Genomic DNA, 22,116 nt, shown 5'->3' with positions numbered 1-22,116 from the left:
GGGTATCAGGAGAGCTCACTCACTAAACTTAGGATCTCAGTTGGTCTGCCTTTAATACTTGACTTTGCAATTTTGCATTTGTATGGAGGCTTTCCCCTTTTCTAGGAATCACCATTTAGACTATAAATACCCCTGGGAGCTATAATACATTAAAATCCATTAACACCTTAACCTGTGAAATGGATTGTGTGAAAAGACCCTGAGAAAACGGGATAATTTTGATCTGTTAAGCACAGAGGTTGAGATTGGGGGGTACTAAATTCCTGAGGCCACAATGATGTAGTAACAGGGTGCTGGAAGATCTAATTTCAAGCCCTTACTGTTAACACTTACTAATTGTGTGAATGTTGACTAGTCTTAACCTCTAGGAACCTATGTCCTCATCTGTGAGATTGGCTTAATAGAATCATAAATATAATTCACATAAAATATGGAATCACCAGAACTTTGCAGGGTCTTTGAAAGGAAACTATATTATAAACTATAAAGCTATGTATAAATATGAGCTGCCATTATTATTATGGGTAATAGTACTGAAGGTGGTATCTGTTAAATAATGAGACAACAGAGGGAGCCAGGTACCTGGTGGAAGCAGAGTATAGAAAGAGTTTAAAGGATGGCAAGTCACATACTCCAATTTCTTGCCAAGAACTGAGTATTGGTTGTCAAAGTCTATAGTGTGACTTCAGCATGGAGCACCCTGCCTGTTTTTATTAGCAGTATAATCAGAATGGCCACTGATCAAGCCAATTGCAGTTTTGTCCCAGGGTGCTATACATTGGCACTATTATGGGTAGGTGCCTCCCTCCCCAACTAGTGACCTTCTTAGCCAAATCCTTGAGGGTTTTTTGGAAGGGAGAGCCTCAAGGGGCCTCTTTGTATCTTAAGATCCAATTTCTGTCCCTGAGGCCTCCCTCTATTCACTAACTGAATTTGTCTTTAAATTTTTATTTGATTTGCAGTAGCAGTTTATGAATCTTTCTTAGATGTTTGCCCTGGTTGCTAGATTTTCTGGTTACACCTCTGTAAAGAGCAGCCATTTCCTTAGTGACACCCTCTTCTCTTTTCATCTGGACCAAAAAGTAGTCCTTGATTATTAGATGTACTCTCTCCTGGAGAGATCATGGAGGAGGTGTGTTTAGGGTGAGTCAATCCATCACAAGCACCTCAACCACCACCTCACCTTGGACGCCAATGGACTTAGCCCATAACCTTGCGACCAGACCCCTAGCATCGTTCCCTTTCCTCAACCCAGTCCACTGGTTTTTCTTCCAATCACAGCCCACACCATCCTCTAGAAAATCATTAATGTGACCTGGTAATTACTTCTGCAAGTGTCCTTGCTTCCTCTACAACCACAGGAACCTTGAAAAAAATATTCATGCTACCACAGTTTTAGGTGCTGTCAAATATTTTGACAACAGAAGTGGATATGATTTTTATCAGTGGACATACATTAATGAAGATATGTTACCATTCTTTTTGCCACTAGGTCCTAAGAACCACAGGGGCTTTTCTTCTAACTTGGAGCTAAAATGTCTCATGTGTGTCATGTTCCTCTATTAGAATGTGAGCTCCTTGACAGCAGGGACTGTCTTTCTATTCTATTTGTATCCCCAGGACTTTACACAGAATAAGCTCCAAATAAATGCTTTTTCATTTATTTGTTATAAGGAAAGGTAGATAAAAATGCAGTCTACTTCGTACACCTCAAAATTCTAAAGCACTGATGCCTTCCCTAGGAAATTCAGGGCATTTTGTATTTTGAATGATTTTGGAAAATCAAAAGATCTAGGTTCTGATCTTAGTTCTAATTTTTAATTAGATTGGAGACTATTATATAATCCCTATAAAATAATAATAATAAATATTAATATAATATAATAAGATAATAATCAGAATTGTGATAAAATCTCTTTGCAAAAGTTAAAGTGATATGTTCGAGCTACTATTATTGTTGTTATTACGTATGCTTCAAAATTCAAGTCAGTTAACATTTATTAAATACCTACTGTACTGAAGAAGTGGATGGTAAGATTAAATAGAACTCAGAATCTGCCCTCATGAAGCTCATTGGTTTCAGTGTGGACTTCATTGATTTAACTTTACACATAAAATTAATGTCAATGATTTCTAGAGAATTTCTTTTCTCCAAAAACTTAGGAAAGATTTTAGGCAGAAATTAACCAACACAAACAAATCTGGTATTGTATACATGTTATCTATAAATACTTTTGTATTATTACACTTAGGTTAAGTCAGCAATGGAAAGAAAATCACTATTGAGCTGTTTAGAAAAAAAGGCTAACATCTGCATCACAGCTGGATATTCATGGCATGTTTTTTAAAAAGTGCTACTTGCCACTGTATTAAAAAGGAACAAGACCCATCTCTCACTTCTTTGAAGCCTTCTGGGCTATGACAGACCATGGTGAAATTGCTCTGTCAAGATTTCCCATAGCTCATACCATCTTAAGCTCATATTTTCTTTAACAGTTCTCTTAACAACTTCATTCATGTTAAACTGTGTTTCCCAAAAGTGGATGATAAGCTCCAGAGGACAAAGGGCTAATTCTTCCTCCCCTGCATTGTAAGGCAATTTATAGAAATAGCATACTATTAATGTAATGGAATATCATTTGCCTTATAAGAAACAAGGAATTCAGATAAACAAAGGAAGACTTGTATGAACTGATGCAGAAGAAAGGAAGCAAAACCAGGAAGACAATATATACACTGGCTATGACATATAAATGAAAAGAACAATAAAATGAACCCCACTGCTGTCCAATTTAATAACTAATCTTGGTCCTTCTACACAAAATTGGCTTTGGAGAAGAAAAAAAAAGATTTGTGGCCCCTTGGAAAGATGAGAGACTGAGGATGTGCAGTATTATATATGGTGTCAGATGCAGTGTTGATTTTGCATAACTACTTTTCTGTTTCATACCAGGAAAAATTAGATTGAAAGTGGAGGAGCAGAATTCATAAATGATTTTGATGTCAAAATAAAGGGTATCAATCAAACCATAAAAATAATAAGTCACATGTATATAAAGACTTTATAGTTTATGAAGCGTTCTCCTTACAACCATCCTGTGAGGTAGGTAGTAAAAGTATTGTTGTTATTCTAGTTTTTAAGATGAGGAAAGTAAGGTTGAGAAGGGCTAAATGATTTTTTTTTAAAGTTGCTTATCTAATAAGTATTGACAATGAGACTTGAATCGAGTTCTTTTCATTCCAAATTCAGTGTTCTTTTCACTATAACTTGTTATCATTTGTAATTTTTGTTCTTCAAATCTGAAATTCCTAGGCAACCCCCCAAATGCAATCTTTTTGGATCAGCAATATACTTTACATATAGTACAGGAAATGTACTTTACATAAATTAGGACAGAAGAGAGATATCTGTTATGATAGATTTAATATCCAACTTAGCATTAATACTCTGTTAGATATTAATCAGAAGCAAGTACAATGATCATGTATATAAAAATTTTAAAGTCCTCAGTGCCAAAGTGAACTTGCTAGGTATCTTGGTTATCTAGCACTGTAATATGAGAATTAATGGAAGGTCCTGGTTTTTCTCGTGTTCAAAATTCTAAATAGCATCTGCAATCAAACATCCAACTTGTTCATGTGTTCATGGAGATGGCTCCTGTGTACTCACTCTTGAATGTTCTCTCTGTCTCTTCCTCCTACTTTCCTTTTCTCTTTCCCTTCTGCTTTTCTGCCATTTTTGATTTGGAGAGCTTAGTGTAAAGGCATTACAAAGGAACTCACTACTGGTGACAGTGGTATCTTTAGGATTGTCTGACCATAATATAAGTAATATTTTTTAACCATTTAATTTCTTCAGAGTCACATTTGGATTAACCTGTAACAGACAGCATTCCCTCAGATCACAATGCTAATGGCTCATCAGGAAAAGGCTACGTTACTCATCTGGTTGCCCTTATTACTGAGCAAAGCAGGCTAGTGGCTGTATAGATCATGCTGCCTAGCCTAGATTTCTTCTTGGAATGGAAATACAGCCTACTTAAAAACTTTGCTGTACCCACACCACCTTCCCTTTAGGGCTTAGGTTTCTCTAGGTCATTCAGGGGTTGACTGCTGAATACACTTTCTGGGCAATCATATTTATTCTTTTCTATCCTTTTCATTCCTCACCAAGCCAGGCTTTTTCTCCTTGGATTTAGAAATCCCTTCCTGCAGGTGACTTTGTTTGGGTAAGCCCTCGTTGCTCTTTAGAATCACCTCTTTATCCTCTAGTTCCAGACCTTTCAGGACATTGTTTGCCACCTGCAGGACCAAACTGGACTAATAATTCTCCTTCCTCCTGAGATTTCTGGGTATGGTGAGGTAACAATGAGAAAATTATGCTCAGAGGTCAGCAAAGGGTGACCCTGCTATTGTGCCACCAAGAAGAGTGTTTGATGGAGTATCTCCGGCTGTTGAAAAGTTCTCTTTAAGTCACATTTTTGCAAAGTTGCATCCAATTTCAATTAAACTCTAAGAGCATGGCACTTTAAAGGAGCTGAGTGGAAAATACTTTTTGTTAAGGAAGACTCCTTCCCTAATGTAACTGGTTTATAATTCTCATCATATGTGTGTGCACATATACATACATACATACATATGTACATGTATATAGGTTGTGTGTATATATATATGCATATATATATCACCTCTGAAAGTATTTAGTTCATCATTTTACAAATGAGAATATTGAGTCACAAAGCGGTTAAGGAAATGAAGTTTATAAGTAACACAGTCAGGAGTCTAGAATTCAGTCTCATTTAAAATTTTCAGTTAGGTTGTATAAATATTATCTTCTCTTTTTAAACATGCAAGAATTCACGATGAGAAAAGGTAAGTGACTTACAGAGGGGTACATAGGGGTACATACGCATTTGTGTATGTTTATGTGTACATACGCACACATATGTGCACATATACATGGTCATGTGTATACACATAATTGCAATATCTGAGGGTTCCTTTTGTTAAAAGTCTACCTGTAGTGGTTGGCAGTTGTTGATTTTGTACAGATATTCTTTATTATTGTTGTGAGATCAAACACCAAAATCTCATCCCCAGTCTCACTTTGTACTCTGGTGCTACCTCTACCTGCCCAATTATATTTCCTGCATCAGCCCCTCAATTTCACTTTCTCATCTATTCAGTAGAGCCTCCTCATTGTCCTCTGAGATCGTGTGGTATAGTAGGTAGAACACTCAATTAGGAATCATAAGACCAGGGTTGTAATCCGAGCTCTGCCATAGACTAATTGCATGACCTTATGTAATCATTCTTTCTCTCTGGGCCTCAGTTTACTATTCTGTAAAATGAAGACATTAGATTAATTATTCTCCAAGATCTTATCCCACTCTTAATCCCATGCTCTGCGTTCTTAATGAAATAAAACCTTATTCATCTAGAATTTCATTTGTTTCATGAGTGTATATTTGGTTTATTTATCTGGGAAATACACTTCTTAAGGAAAGGCCCAATGGTTCCATTTTTTTTTTCTGTATTACAGTCCCCAAAATAAAACTGTACATTCAGTAGGTACACAATAAATGAACTAGGCTGAACTAAATAATTCCTTAATATATCTATTTTGTAAATACAGGTTTTTATAAATCAAGTTGGTTTATGTTCGATGATACCCTCTGTGGATGCATCTGGTAAATCTGCCTTTTAACAATAAAGAATTAAGATCATGTTGGATAGATCTCTGGCTTTTCTAGTGAGCATCAACCAACCTCTCCCCCTTCATGCTTCCAGGGTGGCTCAGAGGAAAAAAACTTGTCCTCAAGATAAGCTGACTCCTAGAAAATATACTCCGCACCTTCACATCCAAAATAGAGGGTCAGGAGAAATTACTCCTCTGTTGGATAAAGTTTGTAAATCACTAAGTGAAACAACTGATTTTTGGCAGCTGAAGCCACTTTCAGGAATCTGTCTGTGGAACACATCCAACAGCCAGAGCCTCATTTTCGTCATTATCATCTGGTATGGAGTTCTTTCTTAACATCTTAATACCATCCCTGGCTACATTACCCCAGAGCTGTTCTTTAAGGAATGGCATAATAAAATTTCAGTGGTAAATGGTTTTTTTCACCCATATTGTAGCATGATCTAATGCAAAGACTGAACTTAGAGCCAGAAAACCTATATTTGCATCCAGACTCTGACATTGACTAACTTAGTGTAGCCATGGCCTAATTACTGTCCCTTTTCTGTACCTTTATTTCCTCACTGCCATTTCACAGGGTTATTGTTTTATAAACCTTGAAGTGTTTATTGTAACAGGAGGGAGTACTCTCCTCGTTATCTAGACTAGAGTATGTGTTATCAATCAAGTTCTCACCCTCATCTTTCCTTGTATGCCACCCAGCCACAGGGCATCCCGTATAACCAGCAAACTCCAGAATCCTTCTCCAGTTCTCAGTGTCTGCCACTCACTCCCTAGTTACATCTTTTTTGGGTTGTTACTGTTGGTTCTGTCTCCGTAGTCTAGTCCAGAGGTTCTTAACCTTTTTTTATGTCATAGGACCCTTTGCCAGTAAGTCTAAGAACCCCATCTTAGAATAAGATTTTAAATGTATATAATTAAATACACAGGAAACAAATTTTGTTGAAATAGTTATCAAAATATTTTTAAAAATCAATTCTTGTATCACCTGAAGTCTACTCTTGGACTCCAGGTTAAGAACCCCTGGTCTAGGAGCTGGTAGGGATTAGCCAAACAAATCAAGGCTTAGACACCAGCTTCCTTTAGGATAAACTCCTCTTCATTTCTTACTTGGCTGTGCTGAGTTTGGGATAGGGGGGAAATGGAAAGGTGTGCTTGTGTATGTATATAGATATTTATTCAGACTACTTAAAATTAATAAAAGCAGGTAACATCAATGTGTCTTCCATCTCAAGTTGTTCGGTCATATATCTTTGACACTAATTCCTTTGAAATTTAAGAGGGGAGGCATGGTACTATATAATATAAATACAAATTATTATTATTTCTGAAATATTAGGCTTCCCTTCAACTAAATTCCCTATGGCTCATGCTGAACTGGGTTCCTCCCATTAGGAAACAAATGCAATTAGAAAAACATTTATTAAAGGCCTATTATGTGTAGAGTGCTGTGCTAAGTATTGGAAGAAAGCAAATCAGATACTGTCTTTTTGATTACATTATAGTAGGACTCTAGAACTGATACACAAGTGTCCGTAATTCAAAATGAAGCATGGGAAGTACAATCATTCTTTGAGGACAGAGGAAGGAAAGGTACTGGCTACAATTTATTTCTTTTGAGAGTTGGACATGACTATGAATGTAATCTTTGACCACACATCAGTGCTGTTCATCATCCATTCCCAGCAGTTTCATCTTTCATGAAGTCTTTATATTTCCTCAAGGGTCTACTTTCCCTTTATAGGTAGCATAGGGACCAAGTAGGTTATAAATTTAATTTTACTTGTATCTTATTCAATCAAGAAATATCCATTTGTTTTCCTCCCATAATGAAAGGCAGCATAGTGTATGGGATGGATTGCTTTACTTGAATTCAGGAAGACCTAGGTTTGAATTCCCACCTCTGGTTGTAACCCTGGGATACTGTAGTATTACCTTGGGTCCTAGTAGTGACCCTGGGCAAGTCATTTAACTAGTCTTAGGCTTACTTTTCTCATTTATACAATTAAGGCACTGGACCCTATAATTAATTTCTAGGTCCCTTCAAACTCTAAATCAAATATTATATAGGAAGTTAGGTGCCACAATGGATAGAGTACTGGACAAAAAGTCAAGAAGACCTTGAATTCAAATCAAGTCTCAGATACTTATTGACTGTGTCATCCTGTACAAGTCACTTTACCTCTGTCTGCCTCAGTTTCTTTATCTAAAAAATAGGGATAATAATAGCACTCACCTCATGCAGGTTTTTCTTACCTGTCTCCCTTCTGTCCGCTCACAAGGCAATTCTTGTCCACTCACAAGGCAATCACTCAGATCTGGAATGAATGAATAAGACAGTCTATGATGATATTATCCCTTCAAAGGTAGAGCTATAAGACAACAGACAACCAGGTGGCTATGGATCTTACACATAGTAGATTCCTCAAAATTTCAAGTTGAATTGAATGTGTACTCGTTGAAACTCTAATTCCATATCTATAAGCTACTCCCTTGGGATTTGTTAGCCCTCTTAGTACACTAACTCAAATAGGCAGCTTCAGAATTATAAACATTCACCCAAAGTCCATATTTGAATGTAAGATCTCAGCCACAATCTCTGTGCAGCTGAAGCTGATACTCTAAGGCATGCATGTCTGAAAGATCCCAGGAGAATCTACTTGGCCCAAGGATTCAGCCAGTGTGATTCCATGCAGTTTCATTTAGATGGCCCTTAAAGTGCTGGGACCTATATTTCCTTTATCTTGTTATGCCACATAGACTTGCGGATAACCAAAGGACAATTTAACTTACTTTAACTCAAATCCCTTAATCTCTCTAATCCTGACTTTCCTTATCTGTAAAGTGAGGGGAGCTAAACATGATCTGCAAAGTCCCTTTAAGTTAAATATTCCATGAATTTACAAATATTTTGATTGTATTTGTAGACTAAATATTTGGAGATTGGGGTGCCATTGGGCTAAGAGTGTGATTGATATTGTGTACAGCACAGGGATAATCCAACCACTGTGCGAAAACAATTGATTGCACTGATATTTCCACCAGGATACTTATTCTAGAGAACAGAAAGGAGAATGATATAGAGTAATTTGATATATATATAAGCTAATTTATCCTTGGATGCAAAAGAATATGGAGGTAAGAAAGAATATATGATGAAGATAAGTTGATTACAACAGGCCATAACAATGGACTGAAACTGTTAGGATGTCATTGGGTGTGTGTTGGGCAGGGGGTGTGTGCACGAGTGTGTGTATGAAGTTCTACATTTGAACTAGAAAAACTTCATAGGTACAGAGTGTTGCAGATATAACTACAAAACAATGGGAAAAATCTGAAATATTTAGTAGACTGAAAGGTCAGTATGAATCAACAGTGGGTTATGATCTACGAAAAATTCTTTTTTAATTATTAAATTTTAATTTTAATCTATAGAATAAAACGAGCATTTCTATAACATAATACAATAAAAAAGATGATTATACATGAAACTGCAAATCTACTATGCACAACTTGCTATTCCTTTCAAATATACAACAAAATTATCAAGTAAATCTCTCTTTTGGGGGAAAATAGTGTTTTTTCAATTACACGTAAAAATAGTTTACATTATATTTTTATAAAATTTTGAATTCCAAATTTTTTTCTTCCTCCTTTCATCATGTGCAATCATGTAAACATATTTCCACATTAATTATGTTGTGAAAGAAGAAACAGAACAAAAGGAAAAGCCACAAAAAATAACACCAAAAAGGGCAAGAATAATATGCTTTGATCTGCATATGGATAGCATTTTCCATCACGAGTCTTTTGGAATTATTTTGGATGACTGCATTACTAAGAAGAGCTAAGTCTATCACAGTTAATCATTGCACAATGTTGCTGTAACTGTGTACAATGTTTTTCTGGTTCTGCTCACTTCACACAGCAGCAGTTCATGTAAGTTTTCCCAGCCTTTTCTGAAATCTACCTGCTCATCATATAGCACAATAGTATTCCATTATATTCATATACCACAACTTGTTCAGCCATTTCCCAATTGATGAGCATCCCCTCAATTTCCAGTTCTTTGCCACCACATAAAAAGCTGCTATAAATATTTTTGTATATGAAGGTCCTTTTCCCTTTTTTATGACATCTTTGGAATACAAACCTACTAGTCTGTGTCCTACCATAGTAGTAATTCTGGATCAAAGTGTTTGATCAGTTTTATTGCTCTCAAGACATAGTTTCCAAATTGTTCTCCAGAATGGTTGGATCAGTTCAAAACTCCACCAAGAATACATCTGTGTCCCAATTTTCCCATATCTTCTCTAACATTTATCATTTTCCTTTTCTGTCATGTTAACCAACCTGATAGCTGTGAGGTGGTACCTCAGAGTTGTTTTGATTTGCATTTCTCTAATCAACAGTGATTTAGAGCATTTTTTTCATATGACTATAGATAACTTTAATTTTTTCATCTGAAACTGCCTATTCATATCCTTTGATCATTTATCAATTGAGGAAATGACTTGTATTCTTATAAATTTGACTCATTTCTCTATATATTTTAGAAATGAGGCCTTTATCAGAAACACCTTCTGTAAAAATTGTTTCCTAGTTTTCCACTTCCCTTCTAATCTTGGTTGCATTGGTTTTATTTGTTTAAAAAAAACAAAAAACAAAAAAACAACTTTTTAATTTAATGTAATCAAAATTATCCATTTTGCATTTCATAATGTTCTCTGTCTCTTATTTGGTCATAAATTTTTCCCTTCTCCATAGATCTGACAGGTAAATTATTATTTGCTCTCCAAATTTTCTTACGTATCCCTTATGTATAAATCATGTACCCATTTTGAACTTATCTTGGTACATAGTGAAATGTTTCTCTCTGCCTAGTTTCTGCCATATTATTTTCCATTTTTCCCAACACTTTTTGTCAAATAATGATTTCTTATCCCAGAAGCTGAGTCTTTGGGGGTATCAAACAATAGATTACTATAGTCATTTATTACTGAGTCTTGTGTACCTAATATATTCCACTGATCCACTGCTCTGTTTCTTATCTAGTACCAAATAGTTTTGATGATCGCTGCTTTGCTGTATAGTTTTATACCTGGTATGACCAGTCCACCTTCCTTTGCATTTTTTTTATTAGTTCCCTTGACATTCTTGATCTTTTCTCCTTCCAGATGAATTTTATTATTTTTTTCTAGCTCTATACAATAATTTTTGGTAATTTGGTATGGCATTAGATGCACAATTAATATAGGTATAATTTTCATTTTTATGATATTAGCTTAGCCAACCCATGAGCAATTGATATTTTTCCACTTGTTTAGTCATGTGAAAGGTGTTTTGTAATTGTGTACATATAGCTCCTGTATCTGTCTTGGCTGACAAACTCAAAAATATTTTATTGTTATCTAAAGTTATTTTAAAAGAAATTTCTCTTCCTGCTGTGTTCTGTTGGTAATATAGAGAAATTCCAGTGATTATGTGGGCTTATTTTATATCCTGCAACTTAGCTGAAGCTGTTTATAGCTAGCTAGTTCAAGTTTCATCTGCTCTGTACTGTGTATGATCTTAGTCAAACCAAGACTCAGTTTCCTGGTCAGTAAAATGAAGGGGGTGAACTAAATTATTTCAAAGAACCTTTCTAGCTCTAAGGCTATGATGATATGATCCCTTATTTATACAGCCCCAATAAAGGACTCCCCATGGAGGTGAAGTGTGGAGCCACTTTTATCTCCTTGAAATATATAAACTTAGGAATCAAGGAGACAGCCAAAAAAAGATTAAATTCTTATGTATCCAAAGGACACCTCACAACTTAAATTTCCAAGAATCATGCTAGATATGCCATATTCCCATAAGACAGATATGCAAACTAAATCCTAATGATAATTCTATATTGCATGTATGTGTTAATTAGATCATAAACTCTTTGTAAGCAGAGACCATGTCTTGCTTATCTTTGTCTCTTCCATAGCATTTAGCACAGTGCCTTGCCCTGAGTAGGTTCAATAAATACTGATTGATATGTAGACAAATCTCATTCTTAGAAACACCAGTATTGAGTGGTAGTATATCTAAACATACTACTTGCAAAATTATGCAATTTCCCTTGAGGGAGATTGGATTTTCCCCTGTTGCTTTAGAAAGAAAACAATGTAATGAGTTCAGAGGGATATAATAGGCCCATAGGAGGGTTATTTTGGTTCTGGTGTAAGGCACTGGGGAAATACCTTTCATTCAAAAAGAACTCCATATTTTGCTTTGATCAGTGACTAACAAGAAGACACACCCTGCTTGCTTTTGTAGGTTTCTAATCAAAACAGGAGATATTATAGATGCAACTGTGTTGCTATGAGTGAGTTAAAATATCTGAAGGAAGCTGAGCTGGATAGTGTTTAGACAAATACCCTTCAGCTTTCTACTTTCAAAGAGTTTAAGGTTTGTTTGTTTAAAGTGGGAGTTGGAAGCAAATGTTTTTACTTTATTTTCTATATATTTTTTTCAAAATACATTTTCCAACATTGATCTTAATTCTGAATTTTAGTACCAATTTGCATTTCTAGGCATAATTTCCTTTATAATAAGATACGTTTATATACAGGATTAGCATTTGCCCTTCCCCATTTCATGATACTTAAAGTGACTACAAATTACAGGTTTATAAACCGAGCCATCTGAGTAGAGCTTGAAAATCTCATTTACTGAGCCCCATGAGTCTGTAACCAGAGAAGAGTTCCTCATTTCCTAGTTTGTGTCTGACAAGACCAGACATGGAACAATAAAGGGATGGATCATCCACTATCATCCACGCTGACCTCACTAATCTTGAGAAGAAATCCTTGCATGAGCCATCTTTCAGCCAGTCATAGACTAGGAGAATTCCTACTTCCTCAACACCTGCACATGTGTATTATGTAAATTGAGAAGATGCAATCACCGGTCCTCAACATACAGGAAGAAGTTGGTGCACAAGAAAGCTGTTTATGCACAAACTCCTTTGTATGCATACTTGGTCGTTGAGTAGGAGCATAACTATTAGTGATTAAAGCTCAGAAATGCTACTGACCCACATAAAATATGTTTCACACAGTGAAAGGGACATAATTGCAAATATTTCTGTTCCACAGGAACAAGGATATAGTAAACTCTCAATTATCTGCTAATGGGCTTTCTTCTTTACCGCTTCATTGCCCCTTCACGTTTGGGAAGTGCTGCATATTTGGGATGTTGGTGCTGTGGTCCCCTATCTACCACCCGGCTTGTCAGCCTGCTACCAGCCCCTACACTCAATTTTAAACCTTCTGAGATAGGTACAGAAGGGTCCAACTGTATCAAGGGTGATAAACCTGATACCTGGGAACTCTCTCTCCATGATAGAGGATAAGGTAGGGATAAAGAAGGTCAATAAATTCTCTAAGTTTCACAGGTTGGTCTCTGATCTCTGACATCCCTTCCAAGTCCCAGATTTTGTGATTCTGATTCTTAAAGGAACTCTGATCCACTTCTGAGTGGGTAAAAATTCCTTGTAAATGCCTTTCTTCTGTTCTCTTTTCTTCCCCCTCCTCTCACATTTTCTTCTCCTCCTCTTTCCTTTCTCTTTCTCTCTCTTCCTCCCTTTCATTTTCCTTTTTTCCTATTTAGAAAATGAGAATACTTTAGTTGACTTGTTTCCATCTGAAAATGACCCATATCTTTTTCATTTTAATTTCGCTCATGAAAGAGAAATAGAGTGATTGATCTGGGAATCATTGTGACTCTTGCATTTCTAAGAATCCTGCAAAATCAGTATGGACACATTCATTAGTCATATTCACAAGCTACCATTGATCTTGGGAAACGAAGCAGAAGTCAAGCACTTTAGAAGTTCATTACTTCCTCCCAAACTAATTCACAGCAGAAATTAAACTTGTGGATCAGATTAAACCCTTTTATCTCCCTGAATACATATCTTTTCTGAACCCCTAAAGACGTTGTTGTTCCAAGATGATAATAGAGAAACGTAGAATAGTCTGCAGGAATAAGAGACTTTAACTGAAAACAGCCTTCTCATTTGGGCCTGTCTTAGAATCATTCTGTCTTATCCATTTCGCAATGAGGCACCTTTGAGTCTGATGGTGTAAAAACTTATTGCTCATAATCAAATTGTGGATCAATGAAATAATAAAAACAAAAGCCTCAAGTTAAGATTGCTATTGATTGCCCATCTTTGAAAACATTGTTGGTGAAGACCACAGGAAAGCTGGTGTTATGTTAAGTGGGGAATTATTTTCCTCTGTGAGTGGTGACTCAGAATAGATCAACCCCAGGTGTGGGGTTCTCTTGTTGTTGAACACCTGTTCTGCGTACTTGCAAATGATGGGTCTGTTAAAAGAATACTCTTGTAGTTCATAGTCTTTGAAGTTCTGTATATTGCACTTAGGGAAGTGTAATATCAAGGGTGGAGGAATCCATTCCCATGGCTGGCATCCCACTCTTTCAGTAATCCCAGATGTCTTCTAATTTTAGTGAAACAGAGGTAATCTGACTGCAAAAGATGGGCTACTGTCAGGTCCATATATTATGGCAATTATATGGTTTCAGATGAAGGACTAAAAGGGAATTCTGAGGTCAATATAGTTGAACTCCATTATTTACAGATGAAGCTAAATGAATTTCCCAAGATAAAGCGTAGAGTCAGGAATTACACTCAGATCTTCCAACTCCAAATCTAGTACCTACTACCAGAAGCTGGAAGAAGAATGGATGAAAGTAAAATGCTTACCTTAGATAGGTAGGCACCTACCTAAGAATCAGAAAATCTGGATTCCTGCCATGATGCCAGGACTCACTAGGTAATCTGAGTATGGGTTTCCTCTTCTGAAGAATGAGAATTTGTGCTAGATGATCTCTAAGGTCTATACCAGATCTTGATGAGGAAACTGAGACAAAAGGATTAAATGACTTGCCCAGGGTCTCACAGCTAGTAAGTATCTGAAGCTGGATTTAAACTCAGGAAGGTGAGTCTTCCTTACTCAGCACTCTATCTACTGTGCCACCTAGCTGCCCTCTTTGCCTCTGAAACTAACTATATGACCAAGAGCAACCCATTTAGCTTCCCTGTACCTCTATTTCTTTGGGATAATACTTTCAAGACCTACCTCAAGGTGCAGGAAAGTATTGTAATTGTAATGCCTTCCTTGTAAAAGGTGCTCGAGAAAGATCTGTTGCCTGATTGATTGATATATCATGAAAAAAACATTCTTACCACTTTAGTATTTCCACAGGGAAAATTACTTAAGCTAAACATAAATCATGCTGAGAAGGAGGAATGCATCTATTTAGCAACTATGCGTGTGTAAAGTTCTTAATGAAACAGAGCGCTGGGACTGAAAAAGCTGTGGTATGAAGGAAACAATGAAACTAGGCTCATATCTTGCCTCTGCTGCTCCTGACCTTGGGAAAGTCATTGATGTCCTTGGGCTTTTTACTTCGTTCATCTGTAAAATGAAAGGGTTGAAACAGATGGCCCCCAAGATCTCTTCCAGCTATAGATCTGTGCTTCTACATTTTCTAAGATACTAGAGGACTGTTGAGTACAGAGGGACAGAAACTCACTGCCTTACCTCAGTGGCCCAAAGGTGAAAATGCATATCTAACTACTCTCGGTCTCAAAATCAAGAAATGGAAGGATAGATGAAGTAAAATATTTTAGGGAGTAAAGGAAGTAATGGAAAAGAGGTAAAACTAGGGGACTGTCACTTATGTTCATAGCTAAAAAAAATTCTGTCTGCTTGAAAGGCAAACAAACAAAAATATCCTCTATAAAGATGAATTGAAAAGCCAAATTTATCTCCCATATTTCTTCCCACAGTGCCTCTCTACATAGGGGTCAAGTTTCTGATCCTCCATGGGCCTCAGTTTCCTTGGTTTTTATAAAATCAGTGAGCTAGATAAGATTTTTTTTTTAAGATCCAGCCAAGATTCTATGCTCTTAATTAAAATAGTACTATTTTTAAAAGAATTCATCCATTTATACATACTCATTAAAAAATTCTGAATGTGTCTTGAGTTTACAAATATGGTCAATTGCCAAACATGGTCATCTGTCGGAAGGTTCTCAGTTGCTTCTACCCAGTGTTTTCTTTTTTCTTTTTTTTTAACCTTACAGGTGAAATTTGTGCTTTTAAAATCCATGGTCAAGAAATGCCCTTTGAAGCTGTAGTGCTAAATAAGACATCCGGAGAAGGTCGGCTCCGAGCAAAAAGCCCAATTGACTGTGAACTCCAGAAGGAGTACACATTCATCATCCAGGCCTACGACTGTGGGGCGGGACCTCACGAAACCAACTGGAAGAAATCTCACAAGTGAGTCCCAAAAATAATTCCCCACTCCGTGAATCAAAGCCATGATGATTCCAGGTGTGCAGGTTGAAGGGTTGCTTTAATGCTCAGTGAATAACAAGAAAATGAATACAGAATGCTATAGCATCTAAAAATGATAACTTATTTGGGGGTACCTTTCATTTTAGAAGAATGACTTTACTTGCAAAGACCCTATGTATGCTCAGTGTTTCCCAGTTTCCCTTATCCCTTGGCATTTGTTCCAAAGGATTTGGTAATGTTTCTTTCTGATGAAGTAGAAGAAACCTTCCTTTTCCATAGAGATTTCCTTCTTGGTTCATCTACTGGAAAAGGTCTGGTAAAAATACCTCATGGAAACTCAGTAGAAATGAATTAATGAAAACAATGAGAAAGAAATATAAAGAAATAAAGAGTTTGCATCTCATTTCCCCTTTCATATTGGGTAGCTCTTTTTAAAGATCACCTTGTAGGACATAAAAAATTCCCAATGGACTCTTGAGGCAAAATACCTTCCACATCCAGAGAAAGAATTATGGAATCTGATCGCAGAATACATCAGACCATTTTCTTTTGTATTATGTTTTGTTTTGTTTTATGATTTCTCCCATTCACTTTAATTCTTCTATACAACATGACTAAGGTGAAAATGTATTTAATAGGAATGTATGTGTAGAACCTATATAAAATTGTATGCCATCTCAGGGAGGGAGAGGGAGAGGGAGAAGGGAAGAGGGAGGGATGGAAAAAATCTAAGATATATGGAAGTGATTATAGAACACTGAAAACAAATAAAATAATTTAATTAAAAAAATAAAGATCACCTTGCAGTCAGTCACTGAATCAACATTTATTAAATACCTAAGATATGCCAGGCACCATGCTAAATGCTAGGGATATAAATATGAAAAAAAAAAATAGTCTCTGCTCTGAAAAAACAACCTAATGAAGGAAGACCATACACAAAAATAGCTAAAGTGGAGAGCCTGGGAAGGTATTCAACTTCGGGGTGGGGGGTGGACAGGGAATGATGAAAAAGTCAGAAAAGTCTCAAAATAGTACAGCCAGGAGAAAAATGAGGGGGACACATTGGTGTTCCCTATTGTCATGTCAGGTGAGTCTTCCTCCTAACCCCACCTCTCCAATTTTGTAGCCCTTGTTGTGATAGGAAATATAAGGGCTCAGGCTTAGACAAGTCTATAAATCAATTGCATAACTGGTGATCCAGCTTTAATACTGCATCACTTTCTCCCCCTGCTTGTAGTTGTACCAAACCCAGGACCAACCTCTGATTCCCCTCAACGTGCATGTAGGCCTCCAGGACCTACCAATAACACTCAATGACACGTTGAGACAATAATAGCCCTGACCTGAAAAAATGACTATGGTAACTGACCAAGCAAAACACATAGTTCTGCTGGAAATGATGAAGCAGACGATCCATAACTGGAAATCCCTAGTAGACCTCCCACCCTTCCTCCTGTCAGATTCTGACTTTGAAGTGTCATGTGGCAAAAGGCTTAGACTCATCCTGCTTGCTTCCAAAAGGCAGCCCTAAGAACGGTGGATAGAAGTCAAAGAAAGGTAGACTTTAGCTTGATATGAGGAAAAACTTCCTAAGAACTAGAGCTATCCAAAAGTAGTATGGGCTACCCTCAGTGATAGTGAATTTCCTTTTATAAAAGTGTTCAATCAAGGGCTGGATGATCACTTATTGGAAATGTTATAGAGGGGATTCTTGGTAAATTAGAGGTTGGACCTGAGAATTTCTGAGTTCACTTCCAATCCATAGACTTTCAAATTTAACGGTTGTTTTTTGGCCCATTCCCTTCATCTCTTCTTTTGATATGTCTTTAGGGCAGTGGTCCACATTCAGGTGAAGGACGTGAATGAGTTTGCACCAACTTTTAAGGAGACAATATATAAGGCTGTGGTGACCGAGGGGAAGATCTACGACAGCATTTTGCAAGTGGAAGCCATAGACGAAGACTGTTCTCCCCAGTATAGCCAGATATGCAATTATGAGACCGTCACAAGTGATGTGCCTTTTGCCATCGACAGAAATGGTGAGTGCTTTTTAGAGAAAAAAATATGGACAAAACCAAAATAAATTCCTTGTTCTGCAAGTAGAGCCAGAATTCTAAAATATGGTTTATGTGCCTACAGTGTGCTCTGTGATGCCAAAGTCTTCCTCTTCCTTACACTGAGTTGCTAATATCCTCTTAAGTTACAGGAGAAAAGAATTAGATCCATGTTATTAGCAACATCTCAAAGATGATTTTAAGCCCAGTATACTCTTGGTACTAAAAACAAAGAAGGCTGAAAAGCAAAATCACATAGGGATACTTTAGTCATACACTGCTGATCGTGTTGGTACTTGCAAAGATTTAGACTTTTAAAGCTCACGAGATTTTTGACTGAAAGTCTTCATCAGCTTTTATACAGATATATAGCAATCAAAGAACTTTCCCTAGGGAGTTAATTCTGGTAAATGTCAACTATACCTTAACTTCCTGCTGGTGGTGTCTTCAGGAGGCAATAGGATATAATGGATTTAGAGTTAATGGATCAGGGTTTGAATCCAAGCTCTGCTACTATGTGACCTTGGGCAAGTCTTGTGACCCTTCTTGGCTTCAGTTTTCTCATCTGTAACATGAGAGACTAGACAAGATGGCCTCTGGTTTTCTTCTAGCTCTGAGTCTATGATCCTTTGATCTTGGCAAACCAACAAACCCTACCTTCTAAATTGATAAAGTTTCCTTGAAGTTCTTTCTGGAGCCTACTGAAAATCCCACTACCAGTTCTAAATAATAAGATTTGGAAAGGAATTTTAGTTAGGGGACAGACAGTAGGTCACTGGAGATATATTTCCTTTTATTGCTAATTTTAAAAATACTAATTTTTTGAAAGCATAGCAGAATCTCACACAATTTGATTTGACCCAGATGCCAATATAGATATCTTGATATTTTACCAGTAACTATTTATAAGGAATCTACTGTGGGCCAGGAATAGTGATAATGATGATAAATAACATTTGTATGTCATTTTAAGGTCTGCAAAGCACCTTATAAATCATCTCTGATCTTCAATACAACCCAATGAATTAGGTGCTTTTATTTCCATTTTATGTAGGGGGGAACTGAGGCTGAGAGAGGCAAAATAATTCACTCAGAATCATACATCTAATGAGTGTCTGAAGCAGGATTCAAACTCAAGTCTTCCTGATGTCAATTCTAACAGTCTTATCCACTACTCCAACTGGCTTGCTGTCCTTTGTTCTCTAAAGTGTATAAGAAGACGTGATCCTTGCCTTCAGAGAGCTTATGATCAGATTTAAGGAGACAAATCTAATATTCAGAAAACAGTATGATGTAATGCAGATAATAAATTTACAGGTTAGAGAAGGGAAAGCCAGGCATTGGTAATGAGTGGATCAAGGCTAAAATAATTAGGGCATCCAATTAACTAACACCTGAACTTCTCATAAGCAGCCTGTCTCATGGGGGCCCAAAGTTTGACCAGAAAAAAACTTGGATGGAATTTTTCACCTCTGAGCTGCTAGTGCCATTTGCTTGACTGAGTGACCCAAAATGGAAAGACTCATCTTAGCCTAGCTCCTCTGAAGATAAGTGGCCCAAGATTGCATTTCTGATGAGTCTTCAAGATTCTACTGTTGACCAAGTTCCTCCCCTTTGCACAATTAAGTGCTGGATAATTACCAGACCAATCAGAGTTGATATGCAAATTCCTTTATCAGAGGGGCTTACTGTCCCAGCTGAGAAAGATAATTACTCACCTTTGATGAGCTACTTAAGTAACATATGCCAATTTATTTCCCTGGCTGTCTCATTAAAAGTGAATAATGGTGTTTTTCTAGGCCTCTGCCTTCATCTTTGGTTTATAACATGAGTTGAAATAGATTACTGGCACACTCGGGAAGCATCTGCTGACCGTGGTGATGTTCTGACTGTGGTCCTCAAATTAATGAAGGAAGAATGTGTGAAAAGAGATGGAAGACCCTCCCATCTTAATGAACATCCAAATTAGCCTTCATTCACTACTTTCACAGCTGACTTTCCTATGAGCCTTGAAAAATTACAATCAGCGTTTATGAAGCAAAGAATGTGGTAATGGATGATTCAAGGATATTCTGACAAACTTGGGGTCCACCTTGGGAGCCACCCTTTTGCAGGTTAAAAACCCTTAGTGGCTTCGGATAGGAAATTTTATTTTAACTCCAACTTCAGGATGTTTCAGAATCATGACTAGGCCTCCCTTCCTGTTAGGCACAAAGTTCAATGATGATTCCTAAAACCTGTTGGAATAAGAAAAGTAAGACTTTAGTAACAGTTATACCACAGCTAAAACAACTAGTGTATCCAGTTAGTTGATTTAGATTTTAATTCTCCACAAGTAGCTGATCTCATGAGGTCCCACCATTTGGCCAAGAAAAAAAATTGGATGAAATTTTCACCTGTGGATTCTTGGCCTCTAGGCTTCCCATCAGAGGCTAAAGTCACTGGTTGTAATAGGTCATCAAACATTTATTAAGCACCATAGTATACACCACACCCAGTGGTAATTACTATGGATAAAAAAAAAAGCAAAACAGTTCTTGCCCAAAAGGAGCTTACATTTTAGTGGGGAGCTACAACCCATACACAGGTAGGTAAATCAAAAATGTATGCAAAATATTTTGTAGAGAGGGCACTGACAACAGAGACAATCTGAAAAGGCCTCTTTAATGAGATGGGACTTGAAGGGGTGAAGGGGTGAAACAGGAAAACATTCTAGGCATGGACAACCTGTGCAAAGACTAAGAGGCAAGAAATGGAATGTAACAACAACCACATCATATAGGCTGGGCAGAGATGATTAGTCCTTTCTATGCCTTCATTTTAGAGAAGCAGCATCTGAAGCACAGAAGAGTTAAGAAATACGTCTAAAGTTGGAAATAAAGCAGAAACCAGAATCCCCATCTCCCAGTCCTGTAATCTGTCCATTGGTCTAAAGATCTCTACCATATTTTTTTAAATTTCCTTTATTATTTTTCTCCCTCCTTCCTTCCTCTTTCATTTTTTGGGTTTACATGGCACCACATTTTCAACCCCTCTCCCCTTATTTTCAAACAGCTTTGTCGTTAAACCAACCTGTTCTCAGGATAAGAGCAGGCTTATGTGTTTTACATTCTAGAGAACCTGTCTTGCAAATCCTTGTGAACTTCATAGTGCTTCGTGTGTATCATAAGCATGAAGTAACTGATGATTTCATGGTAAATGAATGGTTTGTCTACCCTTCCAGAAAAAAAAATATGTAGCAGATCTGGGCCATTTCTCCATTCCTACATCCCCAACCTCACTAAGTCAGAGAGCAGGCTCAGGGCCTGCTACTCATAGAAAGCTACAGTAATCAATCCTGACCAAAGAGGAGGTCATACATTTTGTCTGGGTGTACCTTCAAAAGGCCCTGTTATGAGAAACAGCACCAATTTGAAAAGTCACCATTTAATTTAATCAACGCTGCCAAATTTACTTTGCTTCATAAAGCACAGTATGCATTTGGACTTACCACAAGTTCCAAACCCTTGGTTGATCACGATATTGGATATTCTGGTTATCCTCCTCTATGGCAAAAATACAGCATTTGAACAAAAATAATAAAAGATCCCTTTCCCATACATTAAGTTTTTGTTGTAGGAGGAACTAAATTAGTTTTTCAGACAGTTTCATTTGGACTTGTTATGGAACTGTAGCTGCAACAAATTGAGATCAAGGATTCAGTTGGTATAATTATCTCTGTACCATATTCAACAATCTGTGGTCTGCTTATGTTACACAGTTTGGATATTGAGGTTTCTTCCTTCAATATGAGTATGTCTTAAGAAATTTAACTTTAGAAAGCGGAGAGTTGAACTTTCTATTGATAATTCATTTTTCTAGTGAGTGTTAGGACTCATTGGTTTTTACTCATCACATTCAGGAACAGCATTTTGGATGAATTTTATATGAAAGGTAAGTTTTTCACCTCTAATATAGACACAAACATAGCCTCAGAAGTAGGCCTAAAAACCTT

At 36.9% G+C, this 22,116-nt stretch overlaps 1 protein-coding gene across 1 annotated transcript in view; it reads left to right on the top strand.

The window, feature by feature from the left end:
* Window positions 1–22,116, top strand: part of CLSTN2 (calsyntenin 2) — a 962,254-nt gene that overhangs the window by 716,705 nt on the left and 223,433 nt on the right. The window contains exons 3-4 of the mRNA XM_072613511.1: window positions 15,852–16,047; window positions 17,899–18,107. Coding sequence (XP_072469612.1) covers window positions 15,852–16,047; window positions 17,899–18,107 — 405 coding nt within the window. The remainder of the gene's footprint in view (window positions 1–15,851; window positions 16,048–17,898; window positions 18,108–22,116) is intronic.

This window comes from Notamacropus eugenii, chromosome 5 (assembly GCF_028372415.1).
Source record: "Notamacropus eugenii isolate mMacEug1 chromosome 5, mMacEug1.pri_v2, whole genome shotgun sequence".
In the NCBI taxonomy this organism is placed as follows: domain Eukaryota; kingdom Metazoa; phylum Chordata; class Mammalia; order Diprotodontia; family Macropodidae; genus Notamacropus; species Notamacropus eugenii.
Note: the sequence above shows the minus strand (reverse complement) of the source record. Positions and strands in the feature narration are given on the sequence as shown.